This window comes from Schistocerca piceifrons, chromosome 2, assembly GCF_021461385.2.
Source record: "Schistocerca piceifrons isolate TAMUIC-IGC-003096 chromosome 2, iqSchPice1.1, whole genome shotgun sequence".
In the NCBI taxonomy this organism is placed as follows: domain Eukaryota; kingdom Metazoa; phylum Arthropoda; class Insecta; order Orthoptera; family Acrididae; genus Schistocerca; species Schistocerca piceifrons.
The window spans coordinates 380,028,387-380,048,746 of record NC_060139.1 but is presented as its reverse complement, the minus strand read 5'-3'; the positions used below and the strand labels follow the sequence as shown (position 1 = coordinate 380,048,746).

The 20,360-nt window shown below is 41.7% G+C and overlaps 1 protein-coding gene across 1 annotated transcript in view; it reads left to right on the top strand.

Annotated features, from left to right (window-relative positions):
• The window catches only part of LOC124775412 (agrin-like), a 187,581-nt gene that overhangs the window by 74,046 nt on the left and 93,175 nt on the right, over positions 1–20,360 (top strand). Inside the window, exon 6 of the mRNA XM_047250245.1 lies at positions 2,598–2,876. Coding sequence (XP_047106201.1) covers positions 2,598–2,876 — 279 coding nt within the window. The remainder of the gene's footprint in view (positions 1–2,597; positions 2,877–20,360) is intronic.

The window sequence follows — 20,360 nt, the reverse complement described above, 5'->3', positions numbered from 1 at the left end:
TCCGCGAGTGTGACCTCTGAAAAGTTGAAACAAGGCTATGGGCTATGGGTAATATTCCTTATCAAGGGCACAAGTTTTCGCTGTCACAAATTATATTTGGAAGGGCGAGAACACGTTGAAGATCAACCTCGCCCAGGAAGACCATCAACTTCAAAAACCGACGTGTGCTGAGATCAGACAGACGTTTAAAATTAAAGATGATGGGTGACCTATTGAAATTAAACAGTTTAATCGTAATAGAAACTTAGACCGAAGATTTACACATGCAAAAGTTTTATGCCAGAATGGTACTGAAAGACGTCACAACAGAGCAGAAGGACAATCGAAGAAACGTGTGAGTTGGATCTTCTCGAGAGGACTGTCAGTGACCACGAATGGTTCAGTCGTGTGATTATAGGTGAAGAATCCTGGATGTTCTAATATGATCCGGAGACAAACAGGAAAACTGAGGAATGACACAATGATACATCTACACGACTGAGCAGATCAGCGATCAAAACAAGGCTGATATGCTTATTTACAACAGGGTTATCGTGCATAAAGATTAAAAAGCTGTCCTTGAAAGGCTCAGGAAAAAGGTGAATCGAGTGAGTCCGGACACTGCAGACAAGAGGATGCTGCATCATGACAACGCCCCATGTCACACAGCTGCTAAGGCATTACAGTCCCCCCTATTCACCTGATCTCAGTTCTTGTGACTTTTTTCTTTCTCCGAAATTCGGGGGGGGGGGGGGGAGGGGGGGGGGGGGTAGGATGTGAAACGGACCGACTTGGAGCAGGAGAGGCGCCACAGGACATTTTAATTTCCACTGTCTATACTTTTACAAATAAATTCATAAGACTTTGCCAGCATGACTAGGAAGGATTCAGGACTCACACTCATAGTAGCAATGGAAGTTCAAAACACAAAAAAATAAATTCTTTTTACTTGTGAAATTTCGTCATTTTTTTACTTACTATTGGCTGCATTTGTTGCTATAGGTACACTTTTCTTCATAAGTAATAGAGATTCTGCGATGTATTTTGCACAGCATGCAAACTATACTTACAGGGTTATGAATCTCTAGAATTTTCCAAATATATTACAAACTGTGGTAAAAATTGAGAAAATTAACTATAAAATTTGAGTTTTTTTCCAAACATGAAGTTTAAAATGTAACAGCTCACTCATTTTTTCATAAATTATATAAATTCTAGAGTTTCATACAGCTGTAAGTATGGTTTGTTTGCTGTGCAAAATTCATCGAAGAATCTCTCTCACTTTGAAGAAAAGTGTACCTATAGCAACAAATGCAGCCAATAATAAGTGAAAAATGTTGAAATTTCACATGTAAAAAAATTATTTTGTTATGTTTTTGAAATTCAACTGCTATCAGTGTGACTCCTGAATTCTTCCTGGACAATCGCGCGGGGTAGCGGTGCGGTCTAGGGGCGCCTTGTCACGGTTCGCGCGGCTCCCCCCGTCGGAGGTTCGAGTTCTCCCTCGGGCATTGGTGTGTGTATGTTGTCCTTAGCGTAAGTTAGTTTAGGTTAGATTAATTAGTGTGTAAGCCTAGTGAGCGATGACCTCAACAGTTTGGTCCCATAGTCCTTACCAAAAATTTCCACATTTTCCTTCCTGGTCATGCTGACAAAGTTTTATGAATTTATTTGCAAAAGTATGGACAGTGGAAATTAAAATGTCCTGCGGGGCCTTTCCTGCTTCAGGTCGGCCCGTTTGAGGTCCAACCCCCCCCCCCCTTCCCTCCCTTAAAAGGACGTCATTTTGTGATCCTGGAGATTATTCAAAAGAATGTGACCAACATGTTTGAGGCCCTACCAGTTGAAGCGATTCAGCGCTGTTCCCAAGACTGGGAACGACGAGTTCAGGAGTGTACAACAGCTGCCGAAAGAAACTACTTGGAAGGGTACAATATTGTTGTTTGAAAAATAAATAAGCCGGCTCTGTGACCGAGCGGTTCTAGGCGCTTCAGTCCGGGACCGCGCTGCTGCTACGGTCACAGGTTCGAATCCTGCCTCGGGCATGGATGTGTGTGATGTCCTTAGGTTAGCTAGGTTTAAGTAGTTCTAAGTCTAGAGGACCGATGACCTCAGATGTTAAGTCCCATAATGCTTAGAGCCATTTGAACGATTTGGAAAAAATAAAATCTTTGGCAGATAAAAATCAGTGTCATCACTTTTCTCACACACTTCGTATACAGTATAGCCAATATTTTTAAAGGCCTGCAGTATTATTCAATATATTGCGCAGACCGTCAGTATGAATCTGAGACAGTCAACACCAACTGAGTGCTGGCCGGAGTGGCCGAGAGGTTCTAGGCGCTGCAGTCTGGAACCACGCGACCGCTACGGTCGCAGGTTCGAATCCTGCCTCGGGCATGGATGTGTGTGATGTCCTTAGGTTAGTTAGGTTTAAGTGGTTCTAAGTTCTAGGGCACTGATGACCTTAGAAGTAAAGTCCCATAGTGGGCAGAGCCATTTGAACCATTTTTGAACCAACTGAGTATCGGGCAATATGGTCAGTATGAGATCCTCTTTAGAGCAAACGCCGGGCAGAATCAAAGTGGCGGATGTGCTAGTGTGATTGTGTGGTGCAGCTACGACCGGGGGCACGGTGTCGCCTTCGGAGGAGGGCGAGTGGCCGTACCCGGAGGCGACGTGCGAGGAGACGACGTGCGAGCTGGGCGCGACGTGCGACCAGCCGCCGGGCGGCGGGCCCGCGGTGTGCGCCTGCCGCTTCGAGTGCGCCGCGGCGCCGCGCGACGGCCCGCTCTGCGCCTCCGACCTGCGCGTCTACCCCTCGACGTGCGCGCTGCGCGCCGAGGCCTGCCACGCGCGCCGCGAGCTGCGCCTGCGGCCCATGGAACTCTGCCAAGGTGTGTCGCTGCCCGCCGGCTCCTCTGCGGTCCGCGTCCCCCGCCCACACGCGCCACCACGCGGCCCTAAGCCACCCGACGAACGCTACAGCGTCTCATTATCCTGACCACCACGGATGGGATGTAACTGGCGCACGTCACTGCTGGCTGGAATATCCGCTACTGTTTGAGATCTACCTATCTTTCTTCTTTCTTTCTTTTGCTACTGCCTTTATCCCGCATTGCGCCCGGGGTCGGCAGGGCTAAGTCCCAAATCCTACAATTGTGTTTATCACCTCTTAACTGAAAAGTTGACTCATATTAAAGATAAAGCTCCTTTCTTTCCACTGAAATCCTCGTCAGCACCATTACCATAGACCGACATCGTAGTTCCAGACCGCTTAGCACAGCAAATATATGCACCAAAATTACATTTTTTGGAGAGAGCCTTAATGTGATGTGGCACTGGGGAGGGGGGGGGGGGGGGGGTTGTAATATGCAAGTATAAACATGAGAACTACCAAATACTGCACATTAGCTACCAAAATATTAAAATCAAGTTGGTGACTACTCGATGTATTTCATGATGTCCTCAACAAGCAGAATCGACAGAGGTCGAATGCAAACGCTAAAACCGTAGTTCGTCTGTGATTTACAGAATTGTCTTTGTATTATGACCTTCTTTAGTATTGGTGTGTGAAGGTTTATGTTTTGTTGGTGGTAGAAATGTTTTACTTTGTGCAGAGTGTGTTTAATACAAATAAAATGTTAATCTCTTATAAACTGTGTACGTACTTGTATTTCAAGTGGAACCGAACGTTCCCATAGTGCTAACCCCTTACTGAACTTTCAAAAATGATATCCTTAGCTGTGCTCAGGACGATGGTGCAGAACAAGGAATGTGATTCATATGACCAGGCGACACGTTTCAGTCGATCGACGTCCATTCGCGGTGACCCCATGCCCATTTTAAGTGTAATTGTCGATGTCGTTCGGTCAGTATGAGACCGCCAGATTAGCCGAGAGCGCTAATGCGCTGCTTCCTGGACTCGGATAGGCGCGCCGGCTCCGGATCGAATCCGCCCGCCAGATTAACGACGAGAGCCGGTGTGCCGACCAGCATGGATGTGGTTTTTAGGGGGTTTTCCACATCCCCCTAGGTGACCACCAGGCTGGTCTCCACATCCCACCTCAGTTACACGACTCACAGACATTTGACACACATCCACACTTTTCCATGATTTACACTGGACACAGACAGACGGGGTAAACTGATTCAGTCCCAGTCCCGGGGGGGGGGGGGGGGGGGGGGGTTATGGGGTGGCGGCAGGAAGGGCATCCGGCCACCCCTTCAAACTAACATGCCAAATCCGATTTAACTACGCCAACCCCTCGCACAGTGCGGGACAAAGGCGCAAGCAATAGATAGTTCGGTCAGTATGGGGATACCTTAGAGTCGTCTACTGTGGGGCTCGACATTGAACAATCTGCACTGAAGTGTGCTCTGAAACCGTGGAAACACTTGTTCTCTGAGTCGAATGAGTGGCCGGATGTCCTTCCTGCCGCCACCCCATACCCCTGGGACAGAATTAGTGTACCCTAGCTGTCTGCAGCTAGTGTAAATCGTAGAATAGTGTGAATGTGTTTCAAAGGTCTGCGAGTCGTGTTACTGAGGCAGGACGTGGGGACCAGCCTGTTATTCACCTAGTGGAATGTGGAAAACCGATTAAAAACCACATCCAGGCTGGTCGGCACACCGGCCGTCGTCGTTAATCCGCCGGGCGGATTCGATCCGGGGGCCGGCGCGCCTATCCGAGTGCAGGAAGCAGCGCGTTAGCGCTCTCGGTTACCCTGGCGGGTGTTTGAGATCTACCTATGTGCAACCATAATATCTGAACCCCTGTTCAGTAGCTTTCCTCATCCACAACGTCTGTCGCTACAATTTGTCTTTAGCAGTAGCTTTGTCCAGCATCGGAGTTTCAAGGTGACTTAAAATCGTCGAATATCAAATAAATATTTTACATCGTATTTGTTTGTTATTATAGGCACAAAATAAAAACATACTGACTCGCTTCAATACCGCTGCGATCAGTGTTGCCACCAAACAAACTTACTGCAGCAAAATGCATAAATGCCTTGTGAGATGTTGTGGCCATTTTGTAATGGACTCAAAAACTGATGTTAGGCTTGACAACAATATTTAATAATTTATAATTTTACACTGGCTTACTCATTGAGGCCTTTCGCCGTTCTCAAAGGTTCTATAAGAGAAATACATGACAGAGTATCAGTAACAATACATTTTTTTTTATTTCGATTCCTCCTGATGGGGACGGGCTATCAGCGGCTTAATACGCTGCTCTTGAGCCTACAGAATTTTTAAAACATAAGATGATAAGAAACAATAAAAAACAGGCGATAAAATGGTGACGTAAATTGTAACCCGGCGGAAAATTGTGGAAAGTTAAAAAATAAAACTAATGGTGGGCCATGATGATAAAATACACAGGAAGCAGACAGGGAAAAAGTGGACAGACAATTAAAAAAACATGGCGACAGTCTGGATTCTGTTCGCAAGAGATATAAAAAAATCACACCCTGCGAGAGCATGATGTCCGTTCGCAAAACTTAAGAATCACTGGGAACACTGAACTAAAAGGTCAGCACGAAGAAGACACACTGCAGGCAAGGTCAGATGGGAGGGGGGACCTGGACAGATGAGGGGGAAGAAAAAGGGGGAGGAGAGGAAAAAGGAAAGGTTGGGGGGGGGGGGAACGACGAAGGAAGAGGACTCAAAAGGGGGGGATCAGGGCAGACACAAGAGGGAATGGGGGAAAGGCAGAGGAAGAAAAACACAAAAGGACTTGGGGGAGAGAAGGGTGGCAGAGAGAGAGAGTGGGGTAGGTGGGGAAAAAGCAGGATGGAGGAGGGAGGTGGGAGGGGAACAGGGGGCCCAGGAAAAGGACAAAGGGGAGGGTGAGGATCAGAGTTGATAGGAGGGATAAATGGAGGGAGATAGGGCATAATCCAGGAGGGGGAATTGACGGTAGCCACCTTGGAAAGGGTATGGAGATGGAGGGGGGGGGTGGGGGGCACAACAGTGAAGGCACGGCAGAGGATGGGGGGTTGGAGAGGAGAGGAGCAACCAGGGGATGAGGGGGATCAAGGCGGCGGCAAGTGTAGAGTATGAGCATATGTTCGAGGAGTGGGAGCAGATGGGGGAAAGGAATCAGGTCGTAGAGAATCTGCATGGGGGACATAACAATACTTTTTTTTTTCTTTATTGTATTTCAATTCCCCATTGGGGCGGGCTGGCAGCAGCATATGCGCTGCTCTTCAGCCATATAACAATACATTGGTACAATCATAAAAAACGTACTTCATGCAAACGGAAGAAGCGAGTACTCAAGTAAAAACACTGATAAAATACATGAAATGCACATCACAGATAGACAGGCAGAATTCAACAAAATATCTACATCACATTCTTGGTAAAACGAAAGTGAATTTCTCAAACTTAGATACAAGGAATCTGGTTACATTATTTGATGACATCTGAGTGCAAACTGACTGATTGTACATATCGAAGTAGTAGGTGAAGAAGCCATCAGATGGCAGTACTATACGACATCAATGAAAATTTCATGTTTTATAAGGCAGAAGTACTGATGCAGTTGATTGGTACAATATAGTCTTAAATGGCAAATAACATCCTGGATCGAATAATGACCATATTGTGGAAAGGACTGGTTGCTGTCCAGCGGAGACGAGTCGCAGACTGGCACAACAGAAAGATATTAAGTGTGTAAGCTTTCAACCCGAAGGCCTTCTTATTTTATTTATTTTATTTACATTTCAAGTTCCGTAGGACCAAATTGAGGAGCAAATCTCCAAGGTCATGGAACTTGTCAGTACACGAAATTGAAACTTAAAAGTAATAACAAGTAAAACTAAATATTTATGAACCCGAAAAAAGTCAGTCCATATGTTTAAGTAAACGCAGTCAACAATACAACAAGAATCAGCTTAATTTTTCAAGGAACTCCTCGACAGAATATAAGGAGTGACCCATGACGAAACTCTTCAGTTTCGATTTGAAAGCGCGTGGATTACTGCTAAGATTTTTGAATTCGAGTAGTAGATTATTGAAAATGGATGCAGCAGTGTACTGTACACATTTCTGCAGGAGAGTTAAGCAGTTGTGTTGGTGTTCTCTACTTTCTCTATTAATTTGAATGAGTAGTTTCGGAACACCCTGTATAGTAGACATAAATGGTGTCATAGTTATGTACCATTAACTGAACGTGTCATGAAATAATCAAGCAAGTTGTCACATCTGAATAAAATTGACTTCAGTAACCTATAAATTATCTGGCTGTCAGTAATTACACTGGTTAAGAAATGATAGTACAAATATAGTACACATCTCTCAATTGCCTCTAAAAAACATTATTCCTGTAACCATCATTATTAACGGGAAAAAACTGTATTCCTGTAACCATCATTATTAACGGGAAGAAACTGTAAAACTCTCATTCTCACTTAAAGCTCACTGTACAATACTACCTAAACAGTGTTTTCTTAAATATGTTTAATGTTACTTCTCATAAGCCACATATTAGAACACTAAGATGAGCGACTTCTTCAGTAAACCAGTACACATAACAATAGGCAACGCACTTAACTTGAAATATTTGTAGCCCTTTCCTCATAAGTGAAAATAGAATTCTGGTACTAATATTCATAAACAATTCGTCCACAACTTTAGAAAGTAACATGTTGCACAACATGAACTTAGAAGTCTAGCGCCGTTGAGGTACAAGTCTAATATCAGCTTCTGAGTGTATACTATCTTATACACTGTCTGAAGCTGTCACACCACATCACCACCTGATGCCCCATCACTCTAGCAACAACTGCGGAAGCCCACTGAAAGACTTACCTGCTGGTAAATTTTTCGGGTTGCATGTTCCGTTTAGGTTTTCCTTGATTTCTCTAAATCGCTCCAGGTTCCTTTGAAAAGGACAAGGCCCCCTTCCCCCACCTCTTCCTTTCGTAATCGAGATTGCGCTCCGTCTCTAATGATCTCCCTGTCGATAGGGACTATAAGCTCTCATCTTCCTTCCTTTTTTGGCTCAATTTCTTTTGGATCCAATGATCATTTGTACAATTTGAAATGACAATGAAGGCCAATTCTCAGTACGAATCAGTCGATAAAAATAGATTCGCGAACTTTTACACAGATTGTGGTGCTATTCTCATCGAAATCGCTTTTATAATATATTGATTGAACCACGTTGACATAAAGCGTCAAAAACATACAGTAACGAAAATCACTACAGACACTCCAAGATAAAAACCTTGACTCTGACTATGCCAAGCCGAAGTGTTTCATAAGTTATCAATGCATTTGTATCGATGTTTCAGTTAATTAATGTTAATTAAAGCGTCGTATTTTAGAGGAAACTGATCACCTATAACCTTGTGTATGGCCTGTAATATCTCAAGTGCTTCACAGTACTTTTCAAAGAAAGTGTGAAAAAGTAAGTAGAGCAGTACTCTCGAATCAGGCTTCGTGGAATTAGTGTATGGTGACTACCCTCTACAAAACCTAGCGTGTAGCGGGAAATAAGAGATGGTGCTGACTTACAATAAATGATAATTTCTAAATAGTGAGCCAATGTAAAAAAAAAAGCCTTAAGCGACAAGTTATACGGAAAGAGACGGATAATTTCAAGCAATTTTATGTTGTAGGTAAAAGTATTACGTTAAGTTACCTAAGAACCAACTTTTGTCCAGTAAAAGTACAGGTTATGACGAGCAAAGCGTATTCCTGCTGAAGAAAACCATTATACATAGAGTGAGTTCAACGGAACTTAGACTGACAAAAAGAGCGGTGAATTCAACGGTTTTATATCACAAGGTTCAGTTCCGAAAATGACGATTTTTTAAATTTTCCCTTCCAGCATATTGAATGTGATGGTTCAGGATCAGAAACATCGCTAAAACAAGTAATCGCAATAAAATAAATAATATTTAGAAACAATTCGTCCACAATTTTAGAAAGTAACATGTTGCATAACATGAACTTGAGAGTCCAGCGCCGTTGAGGTACACAGACATACCGGTGAGACTTGTGAAAAAACAGTGTTTAAGTAGGGGAGGAGCAGGAAACAGGGAGTGGCTGTAGATGGCAGTGAAAGCGGACGCTGAGAAGCCAGTAATGTTGACATAAGCGCATTGCTTTAGAAGTAATACAGAACACAGAAATACTTGACATTTAAAATATTAACATAGCACATGAGAGAAAGCACCGTAAAACGAAGTGGAGTGAATAACGTATTTATTGGCATTCATTCGGTATCTTTCCAGTTTGTATCTTACGTTTAAAGGCCATTTTTCAGTAAAAGAGTTCCTGAAGAAACTTAGTAATAAAGTCCGTTTGTTGTCTTTTCAATAGTGTATTTATTCGCTAATGAACGTTTCGAAGCACAGCTTCATCTTCAGGGCATCAGTGCGCAATCGATGGAACACCATTATGATATCAACGTGAGAGAATTGCTAATCTCTGAATTCTGCTGCTTTCTGGCGTATAACATCACAGTCATATATCTTCCTGATATTGTTTTCACTCTACATGTGCTTACACAGTTTTCAAAGATGACACGATACGTTTCAGAAAACATCGCAGTAAACATCATCCTTGTTGAAACTTGCGGGCAGGTGAATACAATCTGCAGGACAAGGGCTCGAACCACAACTTTGCCTATCGTGTTCTGTCTCATTATTGAAGTTTGCGTTCATTTGAATATGCAACACGAAAACTTTTCGATTTCAACCGACAGTTCACAGAGAGTACGCTGGCTAGGGGACAGGTACATATGCTCAGCCTGGATGACACTTTTAAACTGAGAATCCAGTGCTTCAGCCAGCACCTGGATTGCTAGTTTTTCCGCGATGGCTCGTTCACAAACTTCCACATGAAACAATGTAACACTGCAAAACGTAAACTTTCACGGCCGGAATGTCCGTCCCGGTAGCTGAGTGGTCAGCGCGACAGAATGCCAATCCTAAGGGCCCGGGTTCGATTCCCGGGTGGGTTGGAGAATTTCTCCACTCAGGGACTGGGTGTTGTGTTGTCCTAATCATCATCCCCATCGACGCGCATGATGCCGAAGTGGCGTCTAATCGAAAGACTTGCACCCGGCGAACGGTCTACCAGACGGAAGACCCTACTCACACAATTAATGAAATATTCCAGGCTATTATGCCGTGGTCGAAGGGGTTTCTCTTTAAAATCCGACGTTTCGTCCCCATTTGCGGGGGACATTTTCGAGGGGGATCGAAGCTCGCTAGCGAGCCAGGGTGTGAATAGGACATTCAACAAAGGAATGTAATAACTGCGTATGGTTTTAAAATTTAAAAATTTAAAAAAAGATCTTATTATAAAAAATATTGTGTTTATGGTAAAATGAGCTCTGAATATCACAGATTTTTAAAAAATAGTGAAAGTAGGAATTACTTTGTTGACAAATAAGGTACCAAAGCCCCTTAAATGTGATTATACCAGGAGAAGTTGACAGAAAAAGTAGATAATAAATAAATAATAATGCATAATATTTATTTATGTAACACAATATCTTTAAGCATTATATATATATATATATATATATATATATATATATATATATATAATTTTTATATTTTGTGTATAAGTTTTATTTTAGGACATAATAAAACAGAATTTAACGAGGGTAAAACCTGACAAGATAAGTAGCTGAAATGTGTGCAGTCAGATAGTGGCTAATACGTAGATAGCAGAGGTGTACACACTCCGCTTTTAACCTGCCCACGCTTGCCTTTTTCCCAGGCAGACAGACCACCATACATTGTAAGCAGAACGGGCAGGCTGCTTTACTCTCATTCAAGCCAAGTTATGCCCAACAAATGCGGGCTACAGGTGTGTTGCTTGCCTGTCCGTCTTCCAGCGGTACTACGCTACACATCAGTTTATTCTGTACGCTTTCATTGTAGTGTTATGAGTAGGGTTCGGAAATTCATAAAAAGTTGCTTTTTGCACGACTGTCACAAAATGAGGCTCAATTAAATATATTTCGGGTCATTCTACATCTACGTCTACATTTACATGGATACCCTTCATGCAAATCACATTAAGTGCCTGGCAGAGCGTTCATCGAACCACCTACACAATTCTCAATTGTTCCATATAGGGCGCGAAAAGAACGAACACCTATATCTTTCCGTACGAGCTCTGATTTCCCTTATTTTATCGTAGTGATCGTTTCTCCCTATGTAGGTCGGTCTCAACAAAATATTTCCCCAGTCAGATGAGAAAGTTAATGATTGAAATTTCGTGAGAAGATTCCGCCGCAACGAAAAACGACTCTGTTTTAATTATGTCCACCCCAAATCCTGTATCACTTCAATGACAGTCTCTCCCCTATTTCGCGATAATGCGAAACGTGCTGCCCTTCTTTGAACTTATTCAATGTACTCCGTCAATCCTATCTGGTAAGGATCCCACACCGCTCAGCAGTATTCTGAAAAGAGGACGGACAAGTATAGTGTAAGCAGTCTCCTTAGTAGATCTGTTACATTTTCTAAGTGTCCTGCCAATAAAACGCAGTCTTTGGTTAGCCTTCCCCACAATATTATCTAGGTCTTCTTTCCAAATTAAGTTGATCGTAATTGTAATTCCTAGGTATTTAGTTGAGATTACGGCCTTTAGATTTGAGTGATTTATAATGTAACCGTAGTTTAACGGATTGCTTTCAGCATTCATGTGGATGACCTCACACTTTTCGTTATTTAGGGTCAGTTGCCAATTTTCGCATCATACAGATATCTTTTCTATATCGTTTTGCAGTTTGTTTTCATCGTCTGATGACTTTATTAGTCGATAAACGACAGCGTCATCTGCAAGCAACCTAAGACGGCTGCTCAGATTGTCTCCCAAATCGTTTATATAGATAAGGAAAAGCGAAGGACCTACAACAATACCTTGGAAAACGCCAAAAATCACTTCTGTTTTACCTGATGACTTTTCCGTCAATTGTTACGAACTGTGACCTCTCTGACAGGAAATCACGAATCCTGTCACGTAACTGCGACGATATTCCATAAACAGGCAATTTCTCTATAAGCCACTTGTGTGGTACAGTGTCAAAAGCCTTCCGGAAATCTAGTAATACCGAATAAATTTAAATTCCTTGACAATAGCACTCAACACTTCATGTGAGTAAAGAGCTAGTTGCGTTTCACAAGAACGATGTTTTCTAAATCCATGTTGACTGTGTGTGAGTAGACCGTTTTCTTCGAGGTAATTCATAATGCTCGAACACTATATATGTTTCAAAATCCTGCTGCACATCGATGTTAATGATATTGGCCTGCAATTAAGTGGATTACTCCTACTACCTCTGTTGAATATTGTTGTGACCTGTGCAACTTTGCAGTCTTTGGGTATACATCTTTCATCGAGCGAACGGTTCTGTATGATTGTTAAGTTTGGGGCCCAGGAAATGGTGGATTTTGCGTGTCCTTTTTTTTCTTTTCGGCGCGCTTCGGGATCGTTTATTTATTTCGATATGAACTGTTTTCTCTGCAACTTCATCTTCCTGTGGCTTTTAGTGGCTAATCTCAGTTCGAACCATTGTCAGGTCATCTTTAATACATGTTTCCTGTAATAAGGAGAACAATCTCCGGAGGTCGAGATCCTTTACACCTAAAAATCTGAAAATGTGCATTATACTGCGACGAAAATTAAAGTATGGCTTCGAAAATCTAGTTTAACTTTCGTTTGTTTCGGCCAAATATTACCCCAGTGTATTTTGGGTTCGCTGAAAAATAGTTGCCGGCCGAGGTGGCCGAGCGGTTCTAGGCGCTTCAGCCTGGAACCGCGCGACCGCTACGGTCGCAGGTTCGAATCCTGCCTCGGGCATGGATGTGTGTGATGTCCTTCGGTTAGTTAGGTTTAAGCAGTTCTAAGTTCTAGGGGACTGATGACCTCAGATGTTTAAGTCCCATAGTGCTCAGAGCCATTTGAACAATTTTTTTGGAAAAATAGGTCATTCTATATTTCCCAAATGCATTTTATCAAAAATGAAGTTCTTTGTTCATTTTATGTTGATTTAAAAACTGCATATCCGAAAGCAGAAGCTTTTCTTTCACACTAAGCCTCCTTTGCACTACATTGCTTACCACCAGAATATGGCTTTTAATATCCACTGAGTCATATTTTTTTTCCTATCTCAGTCAATCTTTGCCCTAACTTTTGAAAGCCTATGTACTGCTAAATGACCTCAACTCCGCAGCATATATTTACACAAACTTGTCAGCCGCTAAATCTTCGTCCCTTTGCAAAATCTTGATGGAGTGAGGAAACTGCTGGTTCAGTTTACAGACATGTCTTAACATAGTCGAGATGTCCGAGCGACGTTTATTTAAAGCTACCTCATAAACACACGAAAGCTTTTCCCCTGCTGGGCTTTGGCTCTGTTTAGTGACTGGTATATATTTTTCAGTTCTTATCTCGACCTCTTTTAAGTGTGGTTTGTTGATTTTGCTGCTCCCACGGTTGCGATAAATGAAGTTCAGTGAAACCACCTACGCAAACAACTGCCTGGTTATTCTGTACTACGTTGGACTGACAGTGCAACCTGGCGTCAGGTGTTATCTTCGGTCCAACCAAATTTATGAAATATTCAAAATCATATGGCATACGGCAAAATCTCTTGAAGTGTATATTATCTACATCCAAGTCATCCGTCAAATCACTCCCACTATTCCTTTTTCTGCTTCTGAAAATTGTGGTCATCCACCAATGTTTTCTTGGGTTTTTGTTGCTTCTTCTTCTATCTTATTTCTGAGCTAACAAGCGTATCACAATGGAGCTGGTACTTGTTATAACCGTGTCGTTCATTTTTAAATTTGGAAGCAGGTACTAGTCACGACTGAGAGTACAGGACAGATCTTCATGAGTCAGAGCCTGTCAAGCAGCTGGAGTAGTGGAGACGAAGATAGAAGCAGCATGAGCGCGAGTCAGACAAGTTAGGCGCTTCTCCTGACAGACGAGTCTGAGGAGCCCAAGTGTGGCGGGCAAGACTAGTGTGAACACACCTTCATAAAGCAGGGCAAACGACCTATGTCTTATCGTCAAACGCAGTCATAACCGTGTCATATAGACTATGACGACTGACTTGTTGAGTGTAGCTGGTGCTGATGGGGTAAAGGATAAAACTCTTTTTCGCTACGCAACTTACTTCTTAAAAACAGTAGCGTCCCAACGGGCAGATTACATCATCAGTCTATATATAAAAGGCAATGTCCTGACTAACTTGGCTCATCATCGCTCAGCCAAAACAGCTAAGGAAAGAAACTTCTATTTTGTATAAGATGTGGATCTTACACTGCAGTCGTCTTTTAAGAAGAGATTTTTTTTAAATTCCAACCCTAAGCGGTGAAAAAGGGTATGAAGGGATTTTTTTAAATGTCACTATTAAGGTAATTTTGAAGCTAGACCTACAAAAACTGGGATTTGGTTTCTCAGTCAGAAATAAAGAAATACAAGTTTCATCTTTTTTGGAAATTTAACTCTATGAAGGTGAAATAGTAGGTAAAAATTTTTTTTGAAAATATATCATTATTAAAGAACTACTAAAGTATTTTTAAAGCTATACTTATAAACAAATTATATTTGACATTTCGGTTACAAATTAAAACATTCGTATTTCATTGTTTTTGGAAATTGGAGCCATAAGGGGGTGAAATAGGGGATGAGATTTTTTATGATAATATTTTCTTGTGAAAGCCTTTTTAAACCTAAATCATGAAAATTTAAATTTAGCTTCTCCTTTAGGAATAAAAAAATATGTTTCACTGCTTTTCAGAAGTCAACCACTACGGTGGTGAAAAGGGGGATGAATGTTTGTATGGGAATATTTCATAGTGCAAGCATTTTCGAAGATAAATCTATGAAAATTTGTATTTGGCTTCTCTGGCAGAAATAAAACATAAACATGTCACTGCTTTTGGAAATTAAACTCCTGTGTGAATTAAGTGATTGAAATGGGGAGTGAAACGTTTTATGAAAATATTTAATTGGGAAAGCTTTTTTAATGATATATCTTTGAAAATTCATGTTTTGCTTCTTAGTTAGAGATGTTTCACTATATTTTGGAAATTCAACCCCTAAAGGGGGCGAAATATGGTCAGACTGATTCACTAATTCGTCCCCCCCCCCCCCCCCCCCCAAGCCGATCCGCTAAGGATAGAAACTTGAAGTTTGGACGTGGTGTCGGTCTTATACTGCTGGCATCGTTTATGAAAAGATTTTACAAAATTTCATTCCTGAGGGGATGAAATAGATGATGAAAGTTCGTTTGAAATATGTCGCTATTAAGGGAATTTTGAAGTAGAACTACAAAACTGGTTTCTCAGTCCGAAAACAAAAAAATTGTATTTCTTCATTTTTGGAAATGCAAATACTAAGGGGGTAAAACAGGGGGTGAAAAATTTTTTGGAAATAAATAATTAGTAAGGAACTACTAAAAGATTTTTAAGGCTACATCTATGATAACTGGCGTTTGACTTCTCGGTTTGAAATTTAAAAAATACGTGTTTCAGTTTTTCTGGAAATTCAACTCATATAGGAGTGCAATGGGGGGTGAAAATTTTTAAGAAAATATTTCGTTACATTAAAAAGAATTTTAAAGCTAAATTTATGAAAACTGGTATGTCAGTTCTCGGTTAGATATAAAGATATGTTTGTTAGGGAATGAAAGTTACTAAGGAAATATCTCCACAGGAACGCAAAAGGCGTGATAAGCAAAAAACTTTGGACTCCAGATACCAGAATCGCCTGTTGGTCACAAGTATATTCGGAAAAGGCCATGCTTATATGGTCTTAATTAGCTTGGAAAGCTTAGAAACAATTGCAATTTTGAACAACATAAAAATTCTATTGAATAACAACAAAACAAAATGTCTCTGCAGGACATACAGTCTATGCGAGTGAAGCAGCGGGAGCGAAGCTAGTACTGTCACAATCTCTTACACCGTGAATATTGAGGAATGATTTGTAGTTGAACCCAGGATAGCAGCGCATACTCTGGTGAGCAGGAAGTTTACGCCACCACCTGCCTTCGCCTTACATATCAAATATTGTGGTCGATCTTTGGCGTTCTATTAGTGAACGAAGTGGCTACCTCTGGGTCGATTGTTATCGTATTATCGCGCCTTAGCGGCATGCGCCATACATTTGTGTAGTGTCCAGAGCAACCACCATTTACTGCATGTACCATTCACAGGTACTACTTACTACCTCAGGAAGAGGGTCATCTCGCTGGAAGAGTCTACCCCTCTCCCTCCAGAGAAGAAAATCGTCTTGTTTCGATCCTTAGAGGACGAATTCGTAGCCACATTAACGTCAGTTAATTTACCTAGAAAATACCACTAAAATATCAGAAAATCATAACGGTGTCTACAGTCCTGTATCATTCCAGAAATGTTTGCTGAGTTTTCTCTGCATTTTCTCACTGGACGCGCCGACTTTGAGCCGTTCTATAACGGTAGAAAAGTGCTTCGTTAAAAACTATACCCGTTGCCAGTCAGCCAAAAGCCAGTTCCGTTAATTTTGAGTAAATTTATGAGTCTTTACCATAGATATATAGTCGTCATTATTGCAGACGTCGTTTCTCTGCTTTGGTGCCGCATAAACAGCGAAGTTCGCTTTATTGTACACATAAATAAATAAATCTCTTGTGGTTTCTACCCGATGCAAGCCGTTCTACTAGACGCCAAAATTCTACGGTTCATGTGTTAATTTCGCTGCTTGTTTCATCAAGTATCTTTCCATTTGGCCTCGCGAGGCTGAGTGGACCCCGTTCCAGACTTTCTACCGCAGAAAAATCTGACCTGGGCACCAGAAATCTAACCCGGGGCTTCCACTTCAGTAACCAGAAAAGCAACAAAGAGACCATGTTTTTACTTCGAACAACAATCGCATGAGAAACTACGCCATTTCACGGCGGTTATGCATTATGGCGCAATTTTTTGACGCAATATACTTTCACCACAGCCGCCCGCAAGACGTTCACAAAATCCGACGTTTCAGAAACGTTACCTTTGTTTCATAGTACGTGATATCACGTTTTTCTACGAATCCGGATGCTGCGAAGTTAAGCCAGTTGATTCTATACATCTACAGCTGGGCAGGCCACAGTGTGCCAAAAAGGACGCGAGCCCGACGTGTGGGCTGGTGTTCTGGCCTTCTCGGAAATACACTGTACAGCCCGACATTTCATTTAGTTTTGCGGTGCGGCATTTTTCGGTCAGCATAACTCTCTTCAGTTCGGCAGGATCGTGATGCCGGCCCTGTTTATCCTTTGCTGTTTGTTTGTGGTATGATGGACGTTCACAGATCCAGTGGCTGTTTGCACAAAAAGAAGCAGCCTAGCGATCTACCGTCACAAGTGTTTAAAAATTAATGGCAATGATAGAAGAAAGGATTGAGAATTCTTATTATCTATTATGCAGTTGCATATTAGATAGGTACTACAAATTTGCTATGAAACGGCATCACAATACCGTGCAGAAAGAATGTAAGGAATTTTTTGACAATGGAAGAGCAAAAAATTACAACGATCAACAGTCAGGATTCATTGTTCTGTACATCAACAACCACTTTGTGCTAAATTTGCAGGTATGGGGTACGTGAAGAAATTGGAGGAGCGACAGTAAAATTTCTGAAGTCGATCGCTATATACTGCTCAGTTGCAACAGTTTTCGATGGAACTGAACGAAGTCAAGGGGCGTACCTGGAACAGTTTTTTCTATTAAAGCCCGCTATTGTCGAATTTATGAAGGAAAATGGATTCCAGGTACGAAAATTAGAACATCCGGAATGAATTGCACAGCTCGCATTGGAAGTAGACTGCACTGCACACTACCCACAACAAGACATTACAAGATGAGGAACAACTTATTTCCGATTTGATGGGAATGGTTTCAAAAGAAGATCGCACTGTAGAAGGGAAAAATCCTGGCAAACACAGTCTAGTTCCCTAAACTCACTGGTGTTAAAGAAAATGCGAAGTCTGAAGAATTCATTGTCGCCTTGAAATAATTATAATGATAGTTCTCCAAACGTTTTCAGAACACTGCCACTCTTACATCTGTTTTCGGGACCGTTTGCCGTTTCAGTTGAAAGTACTCCCTCTGCATGTGCAGATGGAACTTATAGAACTGTAGGGTGGTTCCTGTCTTAAGGACAAATCCTTTCACGTTCAAACTGTCCAGGGCGTCTGTACTGGTTTCCTCGGAAAGGTCTCCACAATGAGCCTGCAAACGTAATCACCTATTTCGACCAACATAAGTGTATGAAACATCTTTTTTCAATTACTTGGCAATCTAGAGTGCAAAAATTTGTGAAATTGTCTATATTCGTCCGTATGCTGACAATTTGTACCAGATAAAAATCATATAGAGCGCCAAAAGTGATTAAATAATAATGAAAATTTGTTTTGTTTGTGATATATATTGCTGAGAAATATGAGATATAAAACAAAATAGTATGCAGTGTGACTGCTTTGCCATTTATATAAGGCATGTCGACATGTTCGCGGTTTCCCCCTCCTCACCCTCAGAATGTAAGTGTGCAGCCAGGCTGACGGGCCAAATTCCTGGCCGCCTCTGATCCTAAGTAAAACATGTGCATCATCGTTTAGGATACTAGTATGTAGCGGTAATAACGATCTCTGTCAATAAGGTAGGTCGCAAAAAAAACATTCAGAATTTAAGTATCAGAATCTTAGAGACGCTAGATATGGAAAATACACAGTTGGGTAACGGTGCGGAAAGGCGTCGAGTTTGGCATTGTGGAGACTGTCATCCAGACCTTGGCCTGACGTTATTTACAGAAAGCAGAGAAAATACTAGCCTTGAAGATCAGACGGTGATTAGAACTACGTTTCTCTGTAATATGGGTCCAGTGACTTACCAATGTGCCGCTGTGCTCGTCATAGGCCATCAAATGTTAACGGTGTCGAGATATGAGGAAATGTTCGCCGCAAAAGATAAGAATAAAGTATCTTTGGCACAGTCGCGTCTCATAAAATCTCCAGAGACTTATCAGATCTTTTGATTCTTAGCTAGGTTGTTCACTGTAATTATTTATTCAGTCACACACCCAAAGGAAATGATCTGGTAAACGAGTGAAAACAGTGTGTTTCGAATTGCGATGTACATATTCGTCTGGCAATAATTTGCCGGTGCCTTGTGCCAGTCTCTTCACGTCACAGTGGCACTTACACCGTACCAGCTCAATTATTTTATTCTGTATATTCCAATTTCCAGCGTTCCCTTTCATTTTTGCTTCCTGTGGCTCCCTCTACTACCATGAAAATATTGCATAATGTCTCAGCACATGTTCTATTATCCTGTCCCTTCTTCTACTTAGCGTTTTGTTTTTGAGAATAAAACACATTCTCTTACCATACATCTTCCACTCAGCGTATGCTTATTGTTTTTATTTATTTGTTATCAATTTCGGACCAATTACGGGTTCACCTTCAGACCCTTTAGCGCAGCCATCGACGTGATATACCACCCCAAGTGCACACTACTAATGTATGAGTGAATCTTATGGTGTGGTAACTAGCCGACTTCCCCAACTCCCAGTGCTATGGAAGCGACAACACCTAGTCAGTGTTTACTCAGTTACAGGTATGTCCTCTTTATGCAAATTATGTGTCTTTAATGCACTTATTACCATTGCTTTCTGAGCCGTTGATCATTGCTGAAAACTTCCCTCCAGAAGAAAAATAAAATGCCCTGAGCAGTTGGCTGAACGAGAGTGACAGCTTATACTGGAAGTCTTTGGACAGCGTTGCCCATGGCTTTCATTCAAACTCAAAGGAGTGGCTGGGATCTAATCGGTGCTTTTAGATTTGTTAAGATTTGTTATCCTAGACCAGAGCGTCATTGTTGTTTACGTGCAAGAAACTACGATCTTCATCAGTGGTCCATTTCCAGCAAGAGGGTTGTATAGTTTGTACCCCTTAATCTGCATCGTGTATCTGCCAGGAAAATTAATATTCGTTCCAACTATTTATCAGAAAGGTTCATAAAAGGCGCACTCCTTTCACTTACGTCTTATCTGCTGTAGCGGTTTGATATACCGCACACTCCATCAAACAATACGTCGCACAAGTCACCCGGTTAAAAAAAAAAAAAAAAAAAAAAGAAATACGTCGTTAAGGAATATGTGATCGGGCATGCTATACTATTAAATACATCCTCGTGATCAACATCCAGCACATCTTACCCAACTAAGGAAATGTCAGAAACGAACGTAATGTTCAGCACACATTTTCGGTGAGACCGAGAGACCGTAACTGCTCAATCGTTTCAGAATAACTGCGAAACGAAGGAAACATGTGAATCCAAAACCTGTGGTTTTCAATTCTTTATACATAAAATAAAACG